This window comes from Triturus cristatus, chromosome 5_1 (assembly GCF_964204655.1).
Source record: "Triturus cristatus chromosome 5_1, aTriCri1.1, whole genome shotgun sequence".
Taxonomy (NCBI): domain Eukaryota; kingdom Metazoa; phylum Chordata; class Amphibia; order Caudata; family Salamandridae; genus Triturus; species Triturus cristatus.
In genome coordinates, this window is record NC_140587.1 from 809,932,034 (window position 1) to 809,959,570 (window position 27,537).

The following is a 27,537-nucleotide window of genomic DNA, read 5'->3' on the forward strand; positions in this document are numbered from 1 at the left end:
TGCTGAATTGCACCACCTACACTGGCAAAGGCACATCATTCAAAACTGTTACCATCCAAAAGCACACATTCACAGTGGCCATCTTGTAATGGATTTCCTTATGATTTTTTAAAAACCATTACAGGATGATTGCAATGTATGTGGGTAAATGCACAGTGGCAACTTTGTAATGTATTCTCGAAACTTTAAGAAAATCTATTGCAAGATTGCTGCAGCGTATGTGCGTCCTTTCACAGTGGCCATTTGAATTAGATTTTAAAAAAAATAAGAAAATCCATTACAAGAAGGCTGCGGTAAATGAAAATGTGCATTCTCAGTCATCTGTGGAAGAGAAAAAAAACAACAACAAAAAATGGGGCTTATTATCAAGGGCTGGCGATAACATTATCACCGCTTTAGCGTCCGTTTTCGGGCAAAAAGCGGCGATAATTTCATCGCTTTATTAACAAGGACACGCTAGCACGTGCTTCCTTGCCTTAGCGCCTGGTTTCTTCTCGCATCGCTAATGAGATGCAAGGTAGGCGTGCCTCGTAAAACTTCAGTGTTAAAATATCGCTAACAGGGCTTCGCGATATTTACAACAAGGCTGCGTTCGGTGTAGCACTGATCTTTTTCGCGCTAACTCGGCCTTAACGCAGGAATTTAACGTCTGTTAAATTCCTGACTAAGGCATACATAACATGGGAGGTGGATTGTGGGGCAAAGACCACAGGGCCCTATCATCAACCATATCACCGTTTTCCATGGAACATTGCTGGAAAACGAGCGTTGTTCCATGGAAAACGGCGATATGCCCGCTATCGCTGGAATTTTTATCGCCTCGGTGATACGCGTTGTTAATAAGGCGCTAACCTGGTGATAAATTCCGGCGATAAATAAAAAGGCACTATGCGCGCTTTACAATATTTATCGCAGTCTATTGATAATATGCCCCAATATTCGTTATAATGGGTTCCACTGGGAGACCATCTGAGATCTGTGAAAGGGTAATAGAAGTGTATGGAGGCAATGTTGAAACGGAAAATGATGCCCACCTACCCAGCAAGTCATGAGGTGCCCATAAGTATCCCATATTTCACAGATATCCATTGGCCTTAAGATTAATGTTTTTTAAGGGTCCGGGGGTCCCTGAAGCGTTGACCCCCCCAGCACCCCAAGGGCTTAAGGGGCTTGTGTTACGCTCCTGATGCAAGGTTGCAAATAGGATGGTCAACCTGCGAATTAGTATAGGTCCTATGGCAAATCATATTTCTTTAAATAAAGTTACCGATCCTACAGCTCAGCCGGTAGTTATTCTATTGAAACAAAACACGGGGCACATTTTCATGTTTAATTAATGTCTTACAGTAATTTCCCATACGTTTGGTAGGGTTGTATTGTATTTTTTGTATTCCAGCATTTATATAGCATTTACCACCCCTATGTGGGTCGCGCGATATTGTGGCTGTGCGATGTGGGTTTTTGCAATTGGGTTTGTAGAAATTAAAGTGCCGTTCAGCTCAAGCAGGATTGTTACAGTGTTGCTGGCACGTGTCCAAATACTTGCATGGCAGGAAATACAGCCGGCTACGGTTTTACTTTGAAGCTTGCATCTCTTTGACACAGTCAAGACATTTTAGACATATACAGCAGGCTTCAAAACAGGGAGCGTTGTCATTTTGAAGATGAGGGTTTGGACTAAAAGACAGCACAAGCCCTCAACAGAGGTCTGCAATGGGGATGGGAATTCAAAATTCAATTCATGGGATTCTTGGTGGCTAGATGGATCGCTAACATTGTGCAGTTACTCATACCCATAAACATATTTAATTTGTATTACCAAACTGTTTTCATTTTCGCACCTCTGAGTAACAATCAACCTAAAACTCTATTGCATATTTAGTCATTTGATAAAATAACAAATAAATATTCCGTACAAATGGATCAGTCTTTACAACATTAAAACCTACCTCATTTGACCGATTCCGGCATGTTTCAATCTTTCCGCTATCACAGTTTAATGCCACTGCTATTTAAAAAAAAAAAAAAGAAAAACACAACTGTTTTACCCATAAACTAAAAGAGAAACAAAAGAGATCAAAAGCAATAAAGAGAAAACATATAAAACATGAAAGACTAAAATGATAGCATAAAAAACAAGGCATCCTATTGAAAATGACGCAGAACAAACAAAGAAAAAAGAAAGAAATAACAGTTTCAGCCATAATGAGGAAATTGGAAAAATACATTAGAACACAAGAGTTTCAGTTCTTTTTTAAATTGCTAAATACCAAGTCTGGTACAGCAACAATACAATTGACCCCTTAGCTTTGTTACTGTCAAATGATATGCGCTGAATTAACCTATACAAGCAATGCAACTCTCTGACTGAACATCCTCTCCCTCGTGAACCGTCAGGTGGGGGCGGAAATGTGGGTGTGGCCACAGCTTTCACTCATGGGGCGGTCGTGCTCGAGCGCATGACTGCAGGTGTAGGAGTGCACAAGTGTGAGGCAGCTTGCAAGCAGCAAGCCTGCTAGCATTCAACAGGTTTCTGCAATCTCCCAGGGAGGCATCCCCCATTCTCCGCAACTTCTGGCATTGCCTTTACCAAATGCCTTCTGGTGGATTCACTTGAGGACGGGAGGGGCAGTGAAGAAGAGAACTCTCACAGTCTGACAGGGTAGGTGGTCAAGCTGCTCAGGCCATTTGGCCAATCTTGCCATTCTAGTTGAATGGGTTTTCCGCTATCTCATTGTTAGTGCCTTTATTTAGGGGTCCAGCATGACTGTCGGGTAAATGGGAAACCTGCCAAGAAGATAAGAGGCAACCTCAAAGTGCTTCACCAATGTTTTTGGATTTGGTTTTGCACTTAAACCTTATGCGGGTCTCCAGGCTACTTTTCAAGAAGCTTACCTATTTTCTCTCTTCCCCCCTCTTTCTCAATAAATAACTAATAATTTCCCACCGCTATCATTGTAGATGACATTCCCTCCCTGTCTTTCTGATCCATGTTTCTGGTAAGTCTAAGGCAGACAATTTGGTGAGTGTAGCTGTGCCTTCTGCCATTTGAGCTGCAGCTCCCTCAGCAGGTTCCATTACACTGGGCCAGAAAAAGATTCCAACAGTGTTTACAAGAGGAGCCAGTAAACATTTGTTCCTGCCCTTAAGTAGGTTGGGAGTACAGCCAGAAACACAGCTTATGGCTTTAGACATCAACAATAATGATATGACCAGTTCATGGAGGGCATATCAACATGGGAACAAGTCAAACTGAGGCAATGAAGTGAGATGCAATCAATACAGCACCCTGGTTGGATGTGTATCTAATAGCAGATCCCTTTACTGTGACAGGGAGGCTGTGGGTCAAAGCTGTTCCATGTGGAATGAACCTTGCAATGCATCATCTTTCCGATAATCATCTTTCCCACTGATTGCCTTCAGCAATCTCATTCAGACAATCCAGGGTAAGAGCATTAGGAGAAGATGGCTGGAGGTGAAAACGAGGCAGAACAGGAGGAAAGTTGCACTCTAAGCTTACCTATGAAGGACCTAACAAATAAGGATTTGCCTATCTGTGATTTTTCACTAAAATTCTCCCCTAGCCCTGATGGTTGATCATCCTTCCAGCCTTGTTTTCATTCTCCATTGAAGCTAAAAGGAAGAAAAAAGACATTTCTCTACCTGTCAAGACTATTGCCTATTGAGATAAAGGAACACACAGGTGCTAAACCAAAGTTAAACATTTCTGTGGCACTCTTGAAGGAGCACCAACAAGAAGTGGAGGTCCTCATTTGGCAAGAGAAGAGAGCTTTCTCACTGAGTCTTCAACTCGGCTTGTCTATAATCGTATTCTTTCTATGAAGTCAACATTTCTCCATTTATCCCATAATGATTTATTGTAGATTGATAAGTCCCTGATACTTGAAATTATCACTGTGAAAGTGAAGCTAAATAAGTCCAGGTAAAGACAGTAGGTGAAGGAGACAATGATCATTTTAACACTGGGTAAACAAGCATTAAGGTCAAGGCTAACCCGGAAGAGACTGACTGTATCCATCACCACGCAGAAGAAACCCCACTCCTCAGGAGTCCTGGGGCAATTCTGGGTGCCTCACAAGTAGCATTGAGAAAAAGGCCAATTATCCTATAAATGATCCACGTATGGAGATGAATCATGCTGTAGATTCTTTAAATTTAGCTGAGGATCAGCTCAGCGCAAAGAGTGCCACCATCAATGAGGAGATTTAGATTTCCAAACAGAACCCTGTTGGGTGACAAACAAAACAAAAGGAGAACTATCAAAGAAGGGGAATTCAATGAACCCCCTTCAATTAGTAGGGAAATCAACAAAGGGACATTGAGCTATGGGACCTATCCACCAAGGTATATCTACTCATGTATATTTACTGCAAGTAAATTTACTCTTACACATTTGACTCACTTTACTAGTCATTATTTATGAGTGTAAAGTTATGTAAAGTGTAGACTTACATATCCCCATCGCTGAAATAGTGTATGGAGCCAGTACAAACTTCAAATATGGCTGTAAAGTTAGTATCAGCATTGATTTTACAACCGTATTTGACACTCCACATGGTAGGCAGAGACCTCTGCAATCGGGGTGTAGTTCTCTGTATGGTAAAGTACAGAGAATAGTGTACATTTTGTATAAACTTCTAATATTTTCATGATACATATTAATGTGAATTAATTGTATATATCTATTATTATATATTTATTTTAAATGTAGATAAATATTTTAAATGTTACAGCATTAATAAACTACTTAAGACAAAATTCGTGCTTATAGTAAAAAATCAATGTTGCATTACATTTTACAATTAAAAGCAACAATTAAAATATTTTAAAATAAAATAATACACATGTTTTATCTATAGGCTTTTCCTTTAACATTACATTAAATGTATGCATATTTTTAAATAGTTTACATAATTACATTTATCTGAACATTACTATCCATGAAGTTTTATATTAAGTTCCTATCATCATTATTTTCTGTGGGAGGATGTTGTAGTACCAGAGGTGGACCATGTGTGCTGCTGAACTTAATTCAACTCTGAGCTGGACAACGTTTACAACTGTTCTGGTATCTTTTTTGCTGTGTGGATGCATGTCCATTCCTACACCCTCCCACAACTCTCTCTAAGCCCCTCCTTACTCCTCCCTTAACCCTTCTCCTTTAGTAGTAAGTATTTTCCAGCCACTAAAACGTAGAATTATGTGTGCGGTGATCTCTGCAGTCGGGACAGAGATCTACACAAAGAGAGAAGAGGCAGAGGCACAGGCCTCCGCATACAGTATTTGAAAAGCATTTTGTAATACTTTTGTAGTACTATTGTAGCGCTACTAAACATACTACAAAACTCAGTTGGTAATAGGTCCCAATATGACCTGATTACAGGTGAATGACTGCAAACATATTCTAATAAACGCAGTGGCGGCTGGCACGGATCAGGGTGGTGTGACGGGGTGAGGAAAACAAAATACAGTTACCTCTTCCCGGTCGCTTCTATCCTCTGCTTTTCTTCCTGACGAGTCCTAGGACAGAAGCAGGAAGCACACAGGCTCCCCTAAGCCAATCGCGACGCTGCTGTTACCAGCATGACAGCAGCGTCTTGATTGGTCTGAGCGCCATGCTTCAGCGCTCAGACAGGGACTGGGAGCCTATGCATGTTCACCACCCTGCCGGGTGGAGAACATGCTAAATGCGCATAACTGTTTGGCCAGCCCCAGATGGCCGGCCAACCCGTCATGCATACTTAGAAAGTGCCTACTACTCCTCCATCTCCTCTGTGGGCAGACCTGCCCAGCCACGCACCGCCCCGTGTTATTCTCATTTTATTTTTCCTTTTTTGCACTGCTGTGGGGAAACACCTTAGCGGAGGAGCTGCAGCTGAATAAACAACATACTCAAAAGGGTGACACTTGACTCACTTTGCTGCAAAAGGCTCCACTGGCTAAGAGCAGGGCTAGTCCATTACTATGGATGTGTTTGGACCCCGGACCTTAAATTTGTAACTGGGATAAACATTGCTAAATGGGAGAAGAACACTGACTGTGTCATGTTAGGATGCCGGGAAAGCAACTTGCCAGACTTTCTTAGATTACTCAGATGTCAAATCCCACAATCCTCCCACTCTACAATTAATCTACAGTTTAGTTGTCTGACAATGGCACCTCTATTCTGAAAGAAAATCCCACCTGTGCAACAAATATAAACTGTTCCTCATTACAATCAAAATTAAACTAAGATTCAACATTTCTATCTTCATACTTTGAATCAAAGACTGATAAAAAAATCCAAGATCTCAGTTACCATAGATTAGCAATTGTTACCTGTACAGTTGATTGTCCTATTTGTCTGCTCTCCTTCAGCAGAAAAGATAAACCCCGGCATGCACCTGCAGCTGTAATTTCCTGGTGTGTTGGTGCAGATGGTGTTTGGTCCACAGGCGGCGGGAGTCTGAGCACATTCATCAATATCTGTAAAATATTTATTAGCTCGTGATGAGACCATAGCTGTGCCTTTCATCAACAACAGACTCAAACCATGAGGACAAGGGTTTGAAGTTTACATCCCTCAAAAACATTTGGGTGTCCATCTCTTTTTGTTTTTGGGTGTGATGTTACCTAAGCAGTTGACGGTGCTATTCTTTTGCCTTCTGCAGGTGGAGGGGTGAACCCTGCCATGCACTTGCAGCTGTAACTTCCTGGTGTGTTGGTGCAGATACTGTGAGGTCCACAGACAGTGGACGAACAAGCACATTCATCAATATTTATAAAATACTTGAAAGGTTGTGAGATACTAATAATATATTTTGTCATCAACAACAGACTCAACCACGAAGGCCAAAGTTTTGAATTGTATTGAGTGTATTTCTACCCCAAACATTTGGGGTCTCTCTGTTTTAGTGCCTGAGAGTGATGCTACCTATGCAGGTGATTGTGCCATTGTGTTGTTTTCCTGCAGGCGGAAGGACGAACAGCTGCAGACACCTGCAGCTGTGACTGTCTGCTGTATTCATGCAGGTGGTGCTAGGGCCCCAAACTGCTTGAGTCTAAGCACATTTACCAAAATCTAAGCAATTCAAATCCAATCAGGTCTTATCAATTACCAGGGTCTCGATCTCACCAGAAAATATTAAACTGGGTGAAAACAAGACTTTGTATGATTTACATGGTGCTCGTGTAGTACTAGGACTAAATATTTTAATTCTCCTGGTGATGTTTGGTGTTTTTCTATTTCCGAGTAAATAACGACCTTCTTAGAATAGTTAGGCATGTGACATTATTTGAAAAGTTTGACCTCTTTCATTAGATCTGTTCTAGAGACAGCTTTAGCTTTGTCGCTAGACTCATTGTTTCAAATTATTCATAAATATTTTAATACATACATACAGAGAGGAGGTTTGGGTCTGACGTCTCCATACATTGGTCTGTTCATCAGCCATTCACATTTTTCTTCCAACCACACTTGCATACAGCATGGTCAGTAGGACAACCCACTTCATCCTTTGTCTATCATCACTGTGTGCATTTTTTACTGAACCTATTTACATATGCACATCTGCCTACAAAGAAGTGCACTTCGTTTTCTGCACTGGTGACCCAATACCTTACTTTGCCAGTGCTTTCTTTATTATTTTCTTATTTTTTATTCATCCATGTGTGTTTAAAAGGTTTTTAGGTTACAGTATTCCTTTGAGCCAATAAGAATCACAATTCCCTTTGATGTGAGACAAAACTTAAATTGTTTTGTCTAGCTGTTCCATCTGTCATAAGTTCATCTGCCAGCTAGGAAACACTCGTACAGTTTGATTAAAATTAAAATCAACGTTATTTTTTATATGAACATGTTTTGATTTTCCTATCAACAACAAAACAACAAGCAGATGTAATACATTGAAAGTGAGACATCATCTACTAGCCCTCAAAGAGATTTGGGCCCAGCATACTGTAGTGACAGAATGTATTAGTGTATACATGGGTTGACTGGGCCAGTAGAAGGTTGGGTGTGGGTTTTGTGAGAATGTGATGATGCATGGAGTGATGGGTCTGTGTGCTGGATGAAGCCTGGGAATTTATTATGGTTGGGGAAAGAATGGAGCACTAACAAGACCAACCAGCTTTGATTGTAACCTAAGGGTTTAACATGGAATTAGGAGCTTACCTCCTACCTCAATGGCTCCTGGCACTTGTATGATAACCCTGCCCTCAAACTACAACACATATATCACAGTTTATCTAAGAATCTAACAACGCTTCTATCAAAAATGCTCCAATAGGGAGTCCCTGTCTTTCCCTTTCACCATACAGCAATCCCCAATCCATTTGTCTCCAATGTCCCAAAAGCTTCTCTGTCATCCATTTTACTGGGCAAAGCTTTTGCACCAGCAGGCATTTGTTCAAGTTCTGTAACCAGTTCTCATCAGTTCTGTTCAGTGAATTTTGAGAGTGGTGATGCATGATACTAGTCCAGAATTCCTGTGAGAAAGTTACGTAAGCAACCCCTTCCTTTAAAGTGGTGGTGGCTTTGTTCCCTCTAAGAAATCTTTGAACAACATGGAGTCAAAAAGTGCATTCTAAGCACAATTTTCACAAAAAAGGGCTCAAAACCCATTAGTGTGCAAAGACAATGGGGCCTAACATTGCAACGGAGTTGACTCAATTTTTTCCAGAATGTGCAGAGGGGGGAAACAACCTTTACAATGCAGTTGTTACATCTCACTACCTTTACATAGCAGTCATTACATCGCAACATCCTTTACATTTCATGTCATTACAACGCAGCCATTACATCACATGTCACTACAACGCATGTCATTGCAATGCATGTCACTACAACGCAGGCATTACATCGCAAGTTATTAACAACGCATACCATTACAACGCATAGTACCCTTATACTATCCAACACTTGCCCTACTATTGCACTGACTGGAGTTAGAATAGTAATTATTACCCCTACACTATCCAACACTTGCCCTACTGTTGCACTCACTGGAGTTAGAATAGTAATTATTACCCCTATACTATCCAACACACCTTAAATGCGATGTAATGGTATGCATTGTAATGGTATGCGTTATAAAGGTATAATGTGATGTAATGGAATGCATTGTAACGGTAGTTTCTGAAAATGTGATGTAATGGCATGCGATGTAAAAGAATACGTTGTCAAGGATATTGCGATGTAAAAACTGCGTTGTAAAGGCATGCATTGTAAATGTATGCTTTGTAACTTCATACATTCAAAGTGGGTGTCCCCCAGTATCAATAATTACCTCCATTGTGCCAGGGCCAGCATTCTGGTGTGTCTATGAAATGAGTGTCCCTTATTCCGGTAATTACATACAATGCCAGTGTCAGGAGCAGAGGGGAATGACATTGAGATATACATGGCATAGCTCTTCGGCAATGTAATTCCGGTGTTGCAGAGACTGAAGTGAATCTGGATCTTACACACAGGGTTGGGTTGCTCTTAGGCCCCCTATAACACCTCACAAGTTTTCTTAACCTACCTTCATCATTTCAGACAGAAGGAGAACATATTGAATCCTGCAGGTAGCACTAACCCAACAACTCATGAGGGAAACAAAACATCTCTCTAAAGGAATTTCTCCCCCATCACATTTCAGACATGCCACCTCCTGCAACCAGCATCTATTTTCCTGCAAGATAAGGGAATAAAATACACATGGGGCCTCTCCTTTTGCCTTGTTTCCATGGAATAATCAAAACCCACAGAGTCTGCACCTTGAGGAAGGCCCACTCAATACTGGATCCACCAGAAGTCACACAATACCCTCCCTCAATCTCTCCCGAACACAGAGGTGCTCTGACAAAGCGATATGGCCGATGGACCAGATGAACCTCTAGGAAAACTGCTCACAAGCCAACATCTGAAGAGAGCTGCCATGAAAGGTCGGCCCTGCTTTATCAACGTCAAAGCCAGGACTCAGATCATGAACCATGAACTGATCCCTCCATGACCCAAACTACCCTAGCAAAGTAGGGTCGTCTATCAGCTTCCCTGACGTGATTGAGGATTCCTCTGCATTTCCTGTCGGGGAGTCCTGGCTTTGACAAGATAGGCACCTACTCTGTTTCTGTGTATACATTTTTTGGGGTGGACAGGAGGACTATAGTCCTGAACCGATCCCACACCTCCACCTCGACTGGCACCATGCTCCTACTGTAATCAATGCACCTCGCTCCTTTAGGGAGAGCAGTTTACCATGTTGTTTCTTACCCAGTTCAATATACCCTCCCATCACTGACTTTGGCTACAAACTTACTAGCTCACGCAAGTTCTCCCATATGCAAGAACATTATGGCCCTACTACTAAGCTAATAGGCAGTCATTTGAACACATTTACCAACTGACATTGCATCATGGTTGATTTATAAAGCTTCAATGTCAGAGGTCTCAATGCCCCAGCAACATGCAAGGCAATGCTGTTGATGTTGCTACACTCCGATTGCAGAGTCTAATAAAAATCAAAAGCACTGCCCTGCATGACTCATCTCCTAAAGAAAGACTTGTGATGAGATGCATTCCCCAATAAGTATCTCGCTTCTGACTCTAGTAAAAAAGCAGGAGTCACTATTTTTCTGGCATAAAATTCCAGGGTCAAGTTCTTAATACTGCAGCAGAGCTACCCAGAAGGTTACTTTGTCTGCGACTTTTAGCTATTAAACATAAACTCATGAATGCCAAACTTTATGCATTGAAGCAACAAGAAGTGGAGATCCTCATTTGGTAAGAGAAGAGAGCTTCCTTACTGAGTCTTCAACTGGGCTATTCTATAATCATATTCTTTGTATGAAGTCAGAATTTCTGCATTTATCCAGTAAAGGTTTATTGTCGATTGAAGAGTCCCCGATACTTGAAATTACCACTGTGAAAGTGGAGCTAAATAAGTACAGGTTAAAACAGGAGGATAAAGGACACAATGATCATTTTAACACTTGGTAAACAAATGCTAAGATCAAGGCTAACCCAGAAGAGACTGACTCTGTCTACCACAACGTGGGGAAAAAAAACACTCCTCAGGTTTGCAGGGGTGATGCTGGGTGCCTGGTAAGTAGCATTGAGAAAAAGGCTGATGATCCCACAAATGATCCATCTATGGAGCAGAATCATGATGCAGATTCTTTCAAATTGTGCTGTAGATTAACTCAGAGCGCCACCTTGAATGAGGAGATTTAGATCTCCAAACAGAACCCTGTTAGGTGATGTAGTGTCTTGTGTATTATAGAGTGCGGGACCCCTATGGTCCCTAACGGACTCCGTAGTCTAGTGACATAAGTGATTGGGTGTGATTAATAAAATTCATGATGCAGTAGGTGTCAGTTACCGGTTACACTCTGAGAGGTAACGATGTGTAATACTGAGCTTCATGTGTGACGTAATTCATTTGCATACAACCTGGCAGGGGAGGATGCTACAACTGTTGATGAGATAAAAGATATGAAAACCCCACTACCCAAGGAGTCGAGGGTGCTCTCCCAGACACTTTGCCGAGGCCCAGCAAACTGCTCGTGTTTGCCACGTGCGTCGAAGTGAAGAATCGACGGTTGGCGTATGTAGGGTCAAAGCGCAACTCCAGTCAGTACGAGATCTTCGAAGTAAGTGAAGGCAACATGTAAAGTTTAATTTATGGTGGTCTGAAAATTGCAAATACGACCAAGATAAGAAGTGCGATGCAACACAGAGCCATCATTCATACAGTACGGTAATGTTAAAGGCAGTGACTGCCAGGTACAGAAAGCGCAAAAACCGATGACAGTGAGATGCATGAGAACGCTGTGAGGTGAATCAGATAAGTGCAAAGGAAGGCTGAAGGTGGAGAAAATCAGGTACAATTCAAAAGGTTGAGAGTAGTGAAGAATGAGAGCAAGAGACAAAACAGCTACTCACTGTCAAAGAAGAAGATGGCGTCTCACCACCTCCGGTTGTGCACGACGGCCCAAGCACTAGTCAGTGGGCTGATGCTCACAGTTGTGACACCGGGCCAGAGGCTGCTGTCGGTGCAGTGTTGACTGACAAGCATATAATCATGGTAGCAGCTGCAGAAAACAGCACAAGGTAAGATGCTGCTGTTTTCTTAAAAAAGCCGTATTGATTTCATATCAGAAAAACATTTGTCTTGGCACCCGATAAACTGCATGGATAGAAACCTTCGATGATTTCATTGATACGCTAGAAAGAACCGATGACAAAAATATCATCAAACATCTTAAGAACCTAGCAGTAGAGAGAATAAAGGAAGTGATAAGGAAAATACCACAGGTGGACAGAGTATCTTACCAGGATGTCATGGCGGCATTGAACCTCAAGCTCACTACAATGCCAAACGTTGACTTTGAAAGGTACATCTTCAGTCAGGAGAGACAGAGAGATGGTGAAACGATGGATGACTTTGTTGAAAGACTTGAAATGCTCATCTATCACTGTAAGTTCCACAAATTCAATTACAAAGAAGCCATTCGTCTTGAAGTCATAGATGGGTGCTTGTCCAATTCCTTCAGACGCCGAATGCTGACAGAGAAACTCAGTCTGGAGCATGTGCTCATAGCGGCCAGGGCTGAAGAACGTGCCTACAAACAAGCTGCTGACATGGAGGCTGGAGGAGCTCAGAATGAATTGCCACTGAGTATGAAATTCGAGAAAAAACACAAGCTAGAAGGCTGTGAAGTGATGTCTCTGAAGAAGAAGAAGTTGTGTTATCAATGTGGAATTTCCCTTCCACATGAAGGTAAATGTCGTGCCATTGGACAGATGTAAAGACTGTGGGAATGAGAACCGAGCACAAATTCTGGAGAACACATACTTGACCTCTTGATAATGACAGTGCAGATAAGAAATTCAAGAAAGTGGGTGGTGGACTGTCAGTTACAGAAGAAGGGATTATCTTGCAAGGGTAAAGAACTTTCATTCCTGTAAGTCCACAACAGCAAATCATTGGAGTGGCACATCGTGGAATTGTCGCCACTAAGTAAGCTGTCCTGGATCATGTCTGTTCCCACATCCTGCTTGAGCTAGTTGAGAGAGAGCTCCAGGCTTGTCATTTGTTAACTGTTTATCTCCCAAAACATCACAGCATCTGTTGAACATGTTGGATCTTCCAAGACACGTTTGGGAGAAAACTGCAGTTGATTTCTTTGGACCCCTTGCAAATGGTCATTACCTCATTGTAATAGTAGATGAGTACTCCATGTTTCCTCTAGTGGGAGACCTTTGTCAATCACTCATGATTGAGAAATTGAAACACTAGAAGGCTCATTAGCAACCTGGGATGTTCCGTCCATTCTCAAATCAATTCAAATACTTTCTTAATCATTCATAGATCAAGCATCAGAAAAGCACACCTTTATGGCCACAGGATAATGGTGTTTCTGAAGGTTTTAGGAACCCTCTTAAGAAGGCTGTCTTATACAGTATAAAGACAGGCTTTATAATGTATTAGCAATTATTAAACGTGTTGTATATTTCATTCAAATATTGTAAGTATTTTTGATCTTAATTAATGATAGATTACTTTTTACAATTAAAAACAGCAATTAAAATATATATTTTTTTAAATGATCGATATGTTTTATTTATTATTATGTATTTTAATATTACATTAAATGTATGCATATTTTTAAATAGTCTAAATAATGTAACTTATTTTAACATTACTCTCCATTGGGTTTTACATTAAGTCCATACCACCATTATGTTTTATGGGAGGGGATTGTAGTACCCAAGAAGGATCCTGTGTGGAGCTGAACACACTTCAGCTCTGAGCTGGAGAACGTTTATGACTGATCTGTGTTCTTTTAAGCTGTAGTAACTATAGAAAGGCAGTCTATGAATAGGAAAGGGCTTACTTTTTTGGGGTGGGTGCATGTCCCTTCCCACACCCCTCCCCCCTCCCCATCCCTCCATGAGCCCCTCCTTACTCCTCCCTTAATCATTCGCCTTTAGTAGTGAGTGTTTTCCAGCCAATCCCCTCTGTCCCTCCCACATTTACTACTAAAACGCTGAATTATGTGTGCAGAGGTCTCTACAGTCGAGACAGAGATTTCAACAGAGAAAAGAGAGGAAAGGCACAGGCCTCCACACATAGTATGTGAATAGCATTTTGTAGTACTTTAGTAGTACTATTGTAGGTCTACTAAACATACTACAAAATGCAGTTTGGTGATAAGCCCCAATATGACCTGATTACAGGTGAATGACTGCAAAAATATTCTAATAAAGGGCGTACCCAAAAGGGTGGCAAGGGAGCCCATTGACTTGATTCAAAAGGCTCTGCTGGCTAAGAGCAGAGCTGAGCCATGGCTATGGATATGTTTGGACCCAGGAAAAACATTGCTGAATGGGAGAAGAACACTGACTGTGTCATGTTAGGATGCCTGGAAAGCAACTTGCCAGACTTTCTTAGATTACTCAGATGTCAACTCTCAGAATCCTTTCACTCGACAATTAATCTGCAATTTAGTTGTATGACATTGGCACCTCTATTCTGGAAGAAAAGGCCACCTGTGCAACAATTATAAACTCTTCTTCATTACAATCACAATTAAACTAAAGTTCAACATTTCTTTTTTCAAGTTTTGAAAAAAAGACTGATTAAAAATTCCAACATCTCAGTTCCTGTAGATGAGTGATTGTTACCTGTACAGTTGATTGTCCCATTTGTTTGCTCTCCTTCAGCATAAAAGATAAACCCCGGCATGCACCTGCAGCTGTAATTTCCTAGAGTGTTGGTGCAGATGGTGTTTGGACCACAGGCGATGTGAGCCTGAGCACATTTATCAATATCTGAAAAATAGTAATTAGCTCATGATGAGACCATAGCTATGCCTTGCATCAACAACAGACTCAAACCAGGACGACAAGGTTTTGAGGTGTATCGAGTTTGCATCAATCAAAAACATTTGGTTGGCCATCTCTTTTAGTTTTTGGGAGTGATGTTACCTATGCAGTTGACTGTGCTCTTCTGTTGCTTTCCTGCAGGTGGAGGGGTGAATCCCGCTATGCACTTGCAGCTGTAACTTCCTGGAGTGTTGGTGCAAATGGCGTGAGGTGGTGGACAAATGAGCACATTTATCAATATTTATAAAATACTTGAAAGGTTGTGAGACAACAATAACTTAATTCTGCCATCAACAACTGACTCAAACCACGATGGCCAAGGTTTTGAAGTTTATTTAGCTGACCCAGAACACCTGTGGGTCTGTCTGTTTTAGTTTCTGAGAGTGATGCTACCTATGCAGATGATTGTGCCATTGTGTCACTTTCCTATAAGTAGAAGGATGAACCCCTGCAGACTCCTGCAGCTGTAACTTTCTGCTGAAATGCAGATGATGTGAGGACCACAAACTGCTTGAGTCTAAGCACATTTACCAAAATCTATGAAATTCAAATCCAATCAGGTCTTAGCAATTACTAGGGTCTCGTTATGTCCAGCAAATACGTAACTGTGTAAAAAACAAGACTTTGTATGATTTACATGGTGCTCGTGTAGTGCCAGAACCAAATATTTTAATTCTTCTGGTGATGTTCGAGGTTTTTCTATTTCCAAGTTATAATGATCTTCTTACAAGAAACAGCCATGTGACATTATTTGTAGAGTTGGAGTAAGTTTGTTCTCCATCATTTGGTTTGTTCTAGAGACAGCTTTAGCTTTCTCACCAGACTCATGTTATCAAATTATTCAGAAATAAAAAATACATATATTGTGGAGGTTTGGGTCTGCCGTCTTCACCCACTGGTCTGTTCATGAGTCATTTGCATTTTGCTTCCAACCATCATGAGACCGCCAAAGGACCCCCCCGCCAGACCAGGCGAAAACCCCCTAATCTGGTGGTCGGTCGAGTTATGCGATTTGGGAGCGGGGCGGTGGCATGGCGGCCCGCTCCCACACCACCAAACTCATAATCAGGCCCTTAATCTCTGCAATGGACTTTCAAAATCCTCAGCTGTTCACGGCTGTGGCGGAGAAGGGCTCCACAAGCCAGATAGGCATCAGACGAGATTCTGATGAAGCTGCTGACATTTAGTGGGAATGCTCTGAGTGGGAGAAATTTGAAAATTGCACCCATTGAAGGTCTCTCGTCAGCTCCATACCTTTGGCTCCTTTGCCCCGTTAACATTTCTACCTTTGGAATTAGAAACATTTTTTTAGCTTTGCATTCCCCCAGCAGGGCAAACTGGAATAATTCACTAAACAGGGCTCCATGAGGCTGGATATTCTCTCTGTGAATTCCCTCTAAAACATATTTGCTGCTGCAAAAAAAGTCAGAGCAGTAGTCACCTGAATCTTTGGTACAGTGACTATGCACCTTTGTTGAATTGACTTGGAAGGTTTGTACCAGTCTGCCACAGGTCTTTTGAACTATTGGAAATGGCCCACTCTTCAGGGTCATCCCCAAACCTTTTGCTTCCTTCTCTTACTTTTGCTGAGTTCATTTTTTGTTGGTTGCACTTTCCTACTGCCAACCAGTATAAACATTGGGTAATATGGTTCACTGACAATCAATTCTGCTTTAGGAATTACTAGCATTATATTTGCTGCCGTTTCCCTCTGTGTTCTTTCAAATGGGTCAACAGTTCATGTGCCACAAAGTTTTCGAAGTCTTAAGATGTTCTTTGTTAAACATTAGCTAATATTGAGGGAATTAAGATTCCTTGAATTCTATTATATAAGTATCCCTTTGCAAATAAAACACCATATGAAAGTCATACTTATTATTAATTAGCAGGGTCAGTGAATTTTGATATACATTAATTAAGGTAATAATAATATTTCACTTGTAGGTATCTACATATTTACCATACTGATCTGCTCATGTGTAAGATTCTCAAGATTTGACTCAATAAAGGTGAAGGTGTTTTTCATTCTCTTAGTATCTGTTCACTCATTTTCATATTTTTAATATGGTGGAACTGGTACTTAAGGATCTGTCCACAAAACATTTTAAAGGTTTCTTCACTGGGGGGGGCGTGGCCAACCGGGCAGCGAGATGGCCGCTCTGTGAGTGAGCTCCGCCGGCTGCACTCATTAATCCTTCCAAAATCCTTCACCAGACACACACAGCGTCTCAATTTACACGCCAGCTGGCAGCGGAAGCCCCGGGGGTTCATTGATCCGACTTTGGCGGTTACCAGCTGGGAGGCACCTGAGCTGCGAACCTGGAGGGCCTGCCCGAGTCGCCAGTGAACCGGAAGCCCGCCGCCCTGGAGCCTGGGGCGGGCGAGGACAAATGCTGCAGTCCGGGGATTACAGGGCCTGAAGGAGATCACCGGGCCGTGACAGAAAAGCCCGGACACGTGTGAGGAGAGATTCTAGGCGGCACCGGTGAGACATTCATACGCTGAGGCTGTAGAACCGGCCTTTCGATATCCGACAGTGGGGAGTGGGGACGCGGCTGTCTCCCCCCCCAGACCCAGCTTGAGAGGACCCAGAAGTCGGATCCGCCATTTTGTGAGGCAGCCCTGCGCTTTGAGGGTAGCGGGCCGCTGAGTAGATCTCCCTGATCTGGCCTGGAGGCGGCCCTGCGTTGGGGCGAACGATCTGTGCAGTGAGCCGGGGAGTCGCTGGGATGAACTCGCGCGGCTGATGGTGCGGCTGCTCACCGCCGGAGGATGGCCTCACGCGACCTGCAGCCTGAAGGCAGGTGAGGGGTGAGCGGGTGCGGTATTCCCCCCTTGGTTGGAGACAGGATCTGTGTAGCGGCGACGCTGTGGGGGGAGCCGCGCGACACCCGGCCTGACCGAACTAGGTGATTACCTGCGACCTCCACGCAGCGCGAGCCTGGTGGGAACCGAAGCAGCGCATATGGGAGACCTTTGCTGCTTGGGCTCGGAGGAGGCTGGCACTGGTGTGCATGCCCTGCACGACGCACCACCCTCTACACCTGTGGGGTATGGACTTGGGTCAGAGCCTTGTGGACGGCCGCCATAGCTAGACACCTCCCTGTGAAGGGCGCCTCGGACGTGTGGTGCGAGTGTTGCACTCTGCAGGATCTTTCTGCGGGACACTGGAAACATGGCGGATACGCTTCTAAGCTGAGTGCTGGCAGGAGTTACTAACGCCGCCGTGGGGTGAGTCGCTGTGGCGGGTCGGAGTCGGGACTTTGGCCCCGCGGGGCGCTGGCGTGGGGCACCCCGGGGGCGGCGCTGCTGTATCCTGCACCAATTTCGGAGCTTGAGCGGGTGCGTGGAGATCGTTGAACGCAGCGCCAGACCTGGGAGTCTAGGCACTGAGGCGTCTGCGGAGGTGCTGCAGGGGCCTGTTGCCCGCGAGCCGAGGAGCCCTGCCGCTAACGCGCAACTCACTGATAAATCCTGTGTCTGCACCCTATGCTCTTGGCAACCCTGTGGTGGCTGAGCGGTGACCGTCGGAGGGGCAGGGTGCGCCCCTGGGGCGCCGGGTGATGCCCTTGTCGCTGCCGGGTGAATAAACAGAGGCTTGACATTTGTGTATAGCCGCGCCTGGGGTGTACCCCAGAACGTGAACGCGATTAGATGGGGGGGAAGAATGATGCAAGACAACCCAAACTCAACTTTGAACAGAAGCGCCAGGCCAGACAACAGGCGGCGGACCTGGACTCGGCGGAGTCTTCCTCACAGGGCGCAGGTTCGGACGTCGATTTCAGGTCACTGATGCTGGAGGTCAGATCGAGCCTAAAGAGCATAGACACGAAGCTTGACGCCATGTCCGCACAGCTGGAATCGGTAAAAAAGCAGGTGGACACTCACGAGACCAGGTTGGACTGCCTTGAGAACAGCCACACGGAGTGCAGTGAGTTCCAACAAGACACCAAACGACATCTCACCTCTGTAGAAAAGGAGCTGGAGTTCCTCCGTGCTAAAGCAGATGATTTGGAAGCACGCTCTCGTAGGTCTAACATTCGCATTACGGGCATACCCGAGACGACGAACACTGGCAGAATGGAGGTGTACGTGTCCGACCTACTCCACGAACTCTATGACCCTGCACTCTCACAAGTATTCGTGGTTGAAAGGGCGCACAGATCGCTGGGGAAAAAGCCGCCGGTGGGAGCGGCACCGCGCCCCATACTTGCCAAGATTCTGAACTTTCAGGACAGGGACCTTATCTTACGTCTGGCTCGAGAGAAGGGTAAAATCACACACAAAGGCAACAACATCTCCTTTTACCCTGACTTTACTCCCTTGGTGCAGGCCGCCCGGAAAGAATTTTTGCCTGCTAAAAAACTGCTACTGCAGGCCAACGTCCCGTACTCTCTGCTATACCCTGCAAAATTGAGGGTGACACATGAAGGTACCAAGCATCATTTCGCAGACGCCAAGTCGGCACTGAAATTTGCCAAGCATATTGGAGGTGCTGGGGCGAGAAAGAAGTCGACAAAGGTGGGGGAGGAAGAAGGGCCTCTGAGTGACAATGACTGAATACGTTGAACATATGTTAAGTGTAGTATACCCTTAGGTTGTCTTTCTCTGATGGTCAGATAGCTGCTCATTTGTACCCAAAGCCGCTCTGGCGTCCCTGATTTGGACTATGTGTGGGCGCGGAGATGATGCCGCCGTTCTTGGCGCTCTGTTGCTGGAATAAGCTGGCACTATAATGTTCCTCCGGGGTGCGGGCTGTGCCCTGTGTGAGGTGATCGGCGCTGGTGCTGTGGATGGCCTATTATAGTGCAGCCACCCTGTGCAAGCGGGGGTGTATGCCGGGAAGCACCACGCCCCCATGGGGTGTCTCCCACTGTTTTTGTGTTTCGTTTGCCAACACGTTTTGCATGTCTATGGAGGGGATTTGTCACAACCTGTTTGGGGGGGTTGGTGCGGGCGGGGGGTGGAGGGGGGGAGTTGAGAAGTTTAAAGTTATTTATGTACTGGTACGACGGATATGTTCCCTCATGAAATGGCAGAGTTATGCTCTATCCGCAGGCGAGATGTGCATCCTGGTTGATATGTATAACGCTACGCAGCGGCATAGCAAATATTGCGCAGGACGGGTAGTGGGATGGTAGGCGCTAGGTTATTGACATGGAACATTCGAGGGCTCGGGGACTACAAAAAGGCTAGATTGATGCATGGGTTCCTCTCGAGGCATAACGTGGAAATATGCTTTTTACAGGAAACACACATCAACTCCACTCCATCACCTAGACTGAAACACTCACGCTGGGCACAGGTGCACTCCGCCATATACTCCAATTACGCCAGAGGAGTGGCGATCCTCATCCGCAATGGGCTAGACTGGAAAGAACACCGCACTATATTGGACAAAGAGGGGCGTTACGTTATCACGCAGGGCACACTTCAGGGGAGGGCACTAGTGCTGGTGGCCGTGTACGGCCCTAACGTGGATGACCCAGAATTCTTCAGGGTGGTATGGGCGCAGATCATGTTACTAGATTGTTCCACAATTGTCCTGGGAGGAGACTTTAACGTTGTGCTTACTGATGTATTGGATCGTGGGGGCGCAGGGAGGCCTACGCACATTAAAGCCCGTCAGGCCATCTTGGATATAATGGAGGAGGGGTTATTGTCAGATGTGTGGAGAACGAGGCACCCCACTGCAACTGTGGGGTCGTGCATCACGAGTCATCATGTGGCTTGGTCGCGTCTGGACTATTGGCTTGTGTCGCCAGATGTGGCTTCCTGGGTGGTGGATGTGGACATTCAGGCCAGGTCGCTCTCAGATCATGCCCCCTGCTTGTTGGAGATAAAAGTGCCTGATACCCCCACTCGTGCGTTCTCCTGGCGTTTGCCCCCTCATGCACTTGCCGACTCCGCTTTCACCGAGGAAATTAGGACAGACATTGTGAAATATTTTGAAGACAATGAGGGATCGGTGTCTACCGAGGCCGTCCTGTGGGACACGTTCAAGTTCGTGATCCGCGGCCAGTGCATCACTAGACAGGCAGGGGTCCTAAAAGCAATCCGTTCTACGTTAAGCAACTTGGAGAGGGAGGTGAAGGAATTAGACATGCGCTTTTGCACTGACCCCTCACCCGGGTTGGCGGTGCAGGTGAAGGCGAAACTGCTGGAATTCTGCGAGGAGGCGCAACGCGAAGTGAAATTCCTAGGTAAACAAGCGAAGGCACGCACATACGGGGAGGGGGACAGACCTAGCAGAACCCTTGCGAGGCTCATAACTCCACGCTCGCAGTCAAACTATATCCACTCCATTAACAACAGCGAGGGGACACTCATTGTTGGGCAGGAAGCAGTTCTTAACACATTTACAGAGTTTTACTCGACCCTCTACACCTCCAGACAAGCTACCACTCCGGCATCCCTGGACGACTTCCTAGACTCAATAGCCATTGCATGGTTCAATGACTTCCATCGTCGGTATATGGATGTCCCATTTACTGCCCGGGATGTAGCGCAGGTAATAAAAAGTATGCCCGCAAATAAGGCCCTAGGCCCAGATGGTCTGACGGCAGCCTTCTACAAGGCCTATGTGGTGGAACTAGCCCCCAGACTCCACTCTGTCTTTGCCAAGGCCCTGGAGACTGGTTCTCTGCCCGACTCGATGCGCGAAGCATTAATAATAACATTGCTAAAACCAGACAAGGACCACCAGGTGCTGGATTCATACCGTCCCTTATCCCTAATTAATGTGGATGTTAAAATATACGCTAAACTCATCGCGGACAGGCTCCAGCCCTTGTTGCCAATGGTGGGGTTGCCCGATCAATCTGGGTTTATCCCTGGCCGAGCCACGTCGCACAACCTCAGAACGATATTTTCAGTCTTACACTATTTACATCCTTCCATACAGCCGGCGGTCATTTTCTTGGACGCCACGAAGGCGTTTGATTCACTGGAATGGCCCTATCTTTTTCGGATTCTTGGTAGGATGGGTTTTAGCCCCCTCTTCATAAATCTGATAAGGTTGTTATACGCCGCTCCAAGGGCGCGTGTGCGTGTAAACGGACTGGTATCTCAGCCATTTGCCATTTCCCGCGGGACTAGACAGGGGTGCCCCCTATCCCCATTACTCTTTGCTATAGCCATGGAGCCGCTTGCGGCCAGGGTCCGGCAACACCACACAGCGAGGGGTATTGGATTCAGCTCTCGCAGCCTACTGATTTCCCTATATGCGGATGATGTCACGCTGTATGTCACCAACCCCGCTGAAAACATAAACCCACTGCTGAGGGAGTTCGTCCGGTTCGAGGGTCTGGCGGGGGTATCCATAAACTGGTCTAAGTCTGTCACGTTCCCTTTGACAGATACCACATCGGAGGTGCTGTCTGATAACCCTTTGCGCTGGGAAACTGACTCCGTCAAGTACTTGGGGGTCTGGATCAGCCGCAACTTGAATGATTTGTGGACCCTGAATTATGGCAGGGGGGTGGACTGGCTGGAGGCAAAGATTGAACTCTGGAACAGGCTCCCCCTGTCGTTGGTCGCGAGAATAGCCCTAGCAAAGATGGTGGTCCTTCCCAAATTCTTATATCTATACGTGAACCTCCCGATACCCCTGACTGCGCATTTTCACGCTCGAGTGAGATCACTGCTGTTGACGCTGGTTTGGGCTGGTGGTCAGGCGAGATCATCCTGGGCGCTGCTTACACTCCCGTTGAGGCAGGGTGGACTGGGGGCCCCTGATATGAAACTATACTCGCTATGTGCGCAAGCGCAATTTCTACACTTTTGGGCTTTTCCCACTCCTTGTCAGCCGCATGTTGCGGTGGAATTGGCTGCCGCGGCTCCATTGCCGCTAAGCGTGGCACTGTATGGTAGGGCGCCTCGTCCCTCAAAAGATGTGGATACAGTGGCCCTGCTCCGATGGACGTGGCGGGAATTACAGAGGCGGGCACGACTCCCTCTTCTTTACGCGCCGGCCATCCCCCTGCGCAACAATCCAATGATGACCTGCCTGCAGGTCGGAGGGGGTGCCGTTACTCTTGGGGGGAAGCCCCTGCATACTTTCACCGACCTTTACCCCAACGGCACCTTCAGGGATCCCGATTCTGGGGGGGCCGACCCCCCTGAGACCTTTTCTGACCTTTTCACTTACCATAAGCTCAAAGAATCCTGCAAAACACTGTGGCCTCAGTTCCCAGAGGAACCCCCGCAGCTCCAGGCGTTACAAAATTTACTCTCAAAAGCATCTCCCAAAAAACTTGTTTCCAGGTTATACAACTGTATGCAGGAACAGGCCCCTGCCGTTGTACCCACTTCCATGCATGCATGGAATGCGGAATTGGAAGATCCCCTGTCTGAGGACCAGTGGGCCTTCTGCTGTAAACAACTAACGGAGCTATCGCCTAACTACAGGTTGCGGCTGGTGCATTTCAAGTTTTTACATAGGTACTACCGTACGCCACGGTCGCTGCACCGCATGGGTCTTAGGGAGAACGATACATGCTGGAAATGCGGATCCGAAAATGCTTCTTTTATACATGTGGCATGGAGCTGCCCACGTCTGGGGGAGTACTGGTCAAACATCTTCACAGCTATTAATCAAATCTTACTAAGAGCCGATGCGCCATCCCCGCAGCGCGGGCTACTGGGGTATGTTCAGGATACTCCACCAAAGAGTAGGAAACTGCATGCGCTATTGCTCCTTTATGCTAAAAGACAGGTGGCGGTGTTCTGGGGTCGTAGATCACTGCCGAAATTCACTGAGTGGGTGAAGGATGTGACATACGGTAACACGCAACTTGAACGCTATTGGGAATTGATGCCGGCTGCTTCCCGACCCGTGGATATCTGGGAGCCCTTCCTCCAGTGGTCGCGAGAGGGAGCGGGCTCTCCCAGTTCCACGCGTTCGGTATCGGGAGGGGTCTCTGATGATATGGGTTGACACTGCTGGTCGGGAGGATGTGCTCGCCTGGGCTGCTGAGACCTGGATATTTTTGACATTTCATTGATGTCTTTTGCGGGTGGTGTGATTGAGTCCGAACTTCATCGTCTAGGGGGTGCACTGCCGCAAAATGCCCGTCCCGGAGTTCGTATACCAAGGTGCGTAGGCCTGCGCCTATTGCACTGTCCCGTAGTTAGATCTATCGGTGTATTTTTTGCTGCTGTATTCAACTACTAACTATGAGATGATTCCTTCGCAGGTTTTGGCTCCTTCATTGCTAGAGCAGTAAGTTCTTTCTCTGCTACTTTCCGTTTGTACCATTGTTCGTTTTGTTTATGTTCCCACAAAAGTGGATTGGGGTGTAACAGAAAATCGATACTTGTTTACCGGCTGATTTACAGTGTCTGATTAGCTCAGAGCTCGCATGTTATAGCTGGGACTATGTATGTCCACCACTGTAATGCACTTGACTTGCTACCTGAATAAACAAATTTACAAAAAAAAAAAGGTTTCTTCACTTTTTCCGGGTGTGAATCCTTCTTGCCTTTGTTTGTTCAGGTATTAGCTAACAAATTAACTGTAAAATATATTCTTTACAGAAGGGTTGGTAATCTTCAAGAGGTTGTTTTGTCCTGAAGATGGTTTTATAGATTAACCTCAAGCAAGACCGAAACGTTGATGTATCAACCAATTTTCTGTTCAATTGTTGTTCAAGAATTGTTATTAGATGAAAAATTCAGGCACTATGTACAGGCCAGGTTTTTTTATGTTGTAAAAATGAGTCAACATTGTTGACTATAATTAATATACAAATGTGAGACATCTGTCACCAATGTGCTTGAAGAAACATTTGTGACCTGAAATCTCATGTAAAAGGTTATAAACACAAAAAGAAGAAATACACCTGGCTTTGTTGAGATTTATTTTTTTGTTGAAAGTTAATATATGTTTATGAAAAGTAGTTTATGATGCTACAGTAGTGCATCCTAAGTATTTATGAATTTACAATTGTTGTGAAGTAAAGTCCCCTTTTGGCACCTTTACTTGATAATATTTGGTACCCAAGCCCACAAGGGTTTATTGGGTTGCCCTCATTTTTGGTTACTTTTAAAACATTGCTATTTTCTTGTCTTAGCCAATTGGTGCCTCCAGCCTGTCTGTCTCTGGCCACATGACTGTGTGTAGTTGGCAGCTGGGTTTTGTGTATTCCTCCTAAAAAGCAATGGGAGCTTATGTGTGACTGGAGGGGCCATCACTGGCAGTTTGGGAGGAAGGAACTGGACCCAGCCCCACTTACACCTGAATCATCTGTGTTCTGTCTCCAGACAAAGGGCTTAACAACCCTGCATTGTCACTTCAACCAGCTTGCAGCCAGGGCAGGGGAGGTAAGAAATTCCAAGCACTTGAAAAGCACTGTCTAGAAGCTTCTGCCACCTTCCAGAACCAGGGCACCAGGTTATAGAAGAAGAACCTCAGACACCACCACTTCAGTACATTTCTGGACCTTTGGATACTCTGCCCAGAAGATAGACTGCTGTGCTGCTACAAGGACTGGTACTCAGCTAGACTACTACTCTGAAGGAACTGCTGCCCTATTGTTCTGACCTGCTGCCCTATCGCCTGGGGAAGAAGAACTTGACCTGCAACTTCCATCTTGAACCCAAGACCACAGAGTGTTTCAAAGGGCTAGTCTGCGGACTGTAGTGTCTTCCTCATTTTTGCTCAGTTAGATTTTATTGCAATTGCAATTGCTGTTGAAATTTTTTCATTCTCTTTTTCCACTGCATTTCTGATTTCACTAATTCCTCCTATTTTATCTTTTCCAAGTTCATTTTTTCTATTCTGCTCTGTTATTTTGTTTTTCTTCAGTTCTTTATTCTTTCTTGTCTTCCCGATTCCTTCATTTTTTCACACTTTCTCTCGCATCTTTGCCTTAGTACTTTTCATTGCTGCACCATGCAATCTGTCACTCCTCCACATTATTTTCTACAGGATCCTGGAGAGCCTCCTTTAAATTGGTGGTTTTGGTTCAGAACATTTAATGCCTATTTGGGTGCAATTGATGGCATGAAGTTCAAACCTGATAGGAAACGCAGTCTCCTACACTACTACTTGGGCATAGAGGGGCAAAATGTGTTTGATCATTTACCCACTTACACTGGCCACGACAGTGGTGACATGGATGAATACCAATTAGCCCTTAAACTACTTAGTACCTACTTTGAGGGCAAATTCTTTACTCGTGTCCAAGCACCAACTGAGTCTATCAAAACATACGTAATTGTTTTAAAGGTTTTAGCCAGTTATTGCGACTTTGATGACTTTACCTCTCAGTTAATAAGAGATCAAATTGTTTCCAGGTGTTATTCCAAGAAGATCCAACAGAAGTTACTTTCCTGCAAAACTCCTTCCTTGGATGAGACTATTGACAACGCTAAGAGCATTGAACGCTCAGAATTAGATTCCTAACAGTTGGAGTCCAATACTTATTCCATGGTTGCTGCCACTAGTTCTTCTTCTAGCATTTAACAGCCTCTCAGCGATGTCATGTTGAAAAAGCGTGAAGATCTTCCTAAGAGAAACAATAAGAATATGTTTCCGGCAAGCCCTCTTTCTGGCTTCCAGTGTTACAGATGTGGTTCACCCTCCCATCTTTCAAATTTCAGAAACTGCCCTGCTATTGCCCAAGAGTGTTATAAATGTAAAAAAAACTGGTCATTTTGAGAAGGTGTGTAGAGGGGGCAAACGCTTCCCTATAAGAAGTGTTCAAGAGCTAGTTCCCAATGGGACTCCAGATGAGTTGGATAAAGGAGTCATAGAGTTATCCTTATCTGTTGTCTCGGTTGAATTTTTGGACATAAATAATGTACACACAGAAAAGAAATTTGGAGATTCCTTTGTCCAAGTGTCCATCCAGTGTCATAATAATCCACTACTCATTGACTCAGGTACAAGAATTTCCATTATTTCCATTGATAAATATAAACAAATCTGGTCTCACATGGTCTTGCTACTTCCTGATGTCATCACTACTGCATTTGAGGGTAGCAGGATTGATCTTGCTGGATATTTTTGGGCTGATATCTCTTTTCAAAACAAAACCATCCATGGCAAAGATAATGTTGCTCTGAAAGGTATTAACGTTCTGGGGTGCTGGCACCAGCCAGAATTTGGTATGATTATTAGACCTGGTCAAAAGAATCCTGTTACTTTAGGCATAGACATTTGTGGGTTGAACGATGAACCATCCGAGGGGTTCATCGTTCAACCCACAAATGCCTATGCGATCCACAGAACCTTGAAATAGTTCAGCTATCATGCTGATCTGATCCTCGGTTCCCCTCCATCTACATGCAATCATCTGCACTGCTAGGAATCTACATGAAATAGATGCCCTGTGATGTACTGTCCCCAGAAACGCTGTCCTGAAGAGACCCGGTATCAAGAGAGGGTCGAAACGCAGTCGACAAAAATAGAAGAGAGAGCCTAAAATAAATCATTGTCTATTGTATACAGCTCTCCTTCTGATGTTTTTCCAATAACCAATTCCCCACTCTTCACTTGTTTTCACTTATGATTCACTAAGTTAGGTTATGGCCACTCCACTGGGACTCAAAAATCACTCACAATGTATCTATATGCGTAATTTTCAAATGCTTTATATATAATGAAATGCATCTGTGGTACAACTTGTAAAAGTTAAATAAATGTCACTTAACTTCGGCTG

The 27,537-nt window shown here is 44.7% G+C and overlaps 1 protein-coding gene across 1 annotated transcript in view; it reads right to left on the reverse strand.

The window, feature by feature from the left end:
- Positions 1-27,537, reverse strand: part of LOC146831504 (adhesion G protein-coupled receptor E1-like) — a 227,140-nt gene that overhangs the window by 193,697 nt on the left and 5,906 nt on the right. Inside the window, exons 2-4 of the mRNA XM_085603927.1 lie at positions 14,672-14,818; positions 6,340-6,486; positions 1,950-2,008 (exon numbers count right to left, since the gene is read on the reverse strand). Coding sequence (XP_085460053.1) covers positions 1,950-2,008; positions 6,340-6,486; positions 14,672-14,818 — 353 coding nt within the window. The remainder of the gene's footprint in view (positions 1-1,949; positions 2,009-6,339; positions 6,487-14,671; positions 14,819-27,537) is intronic.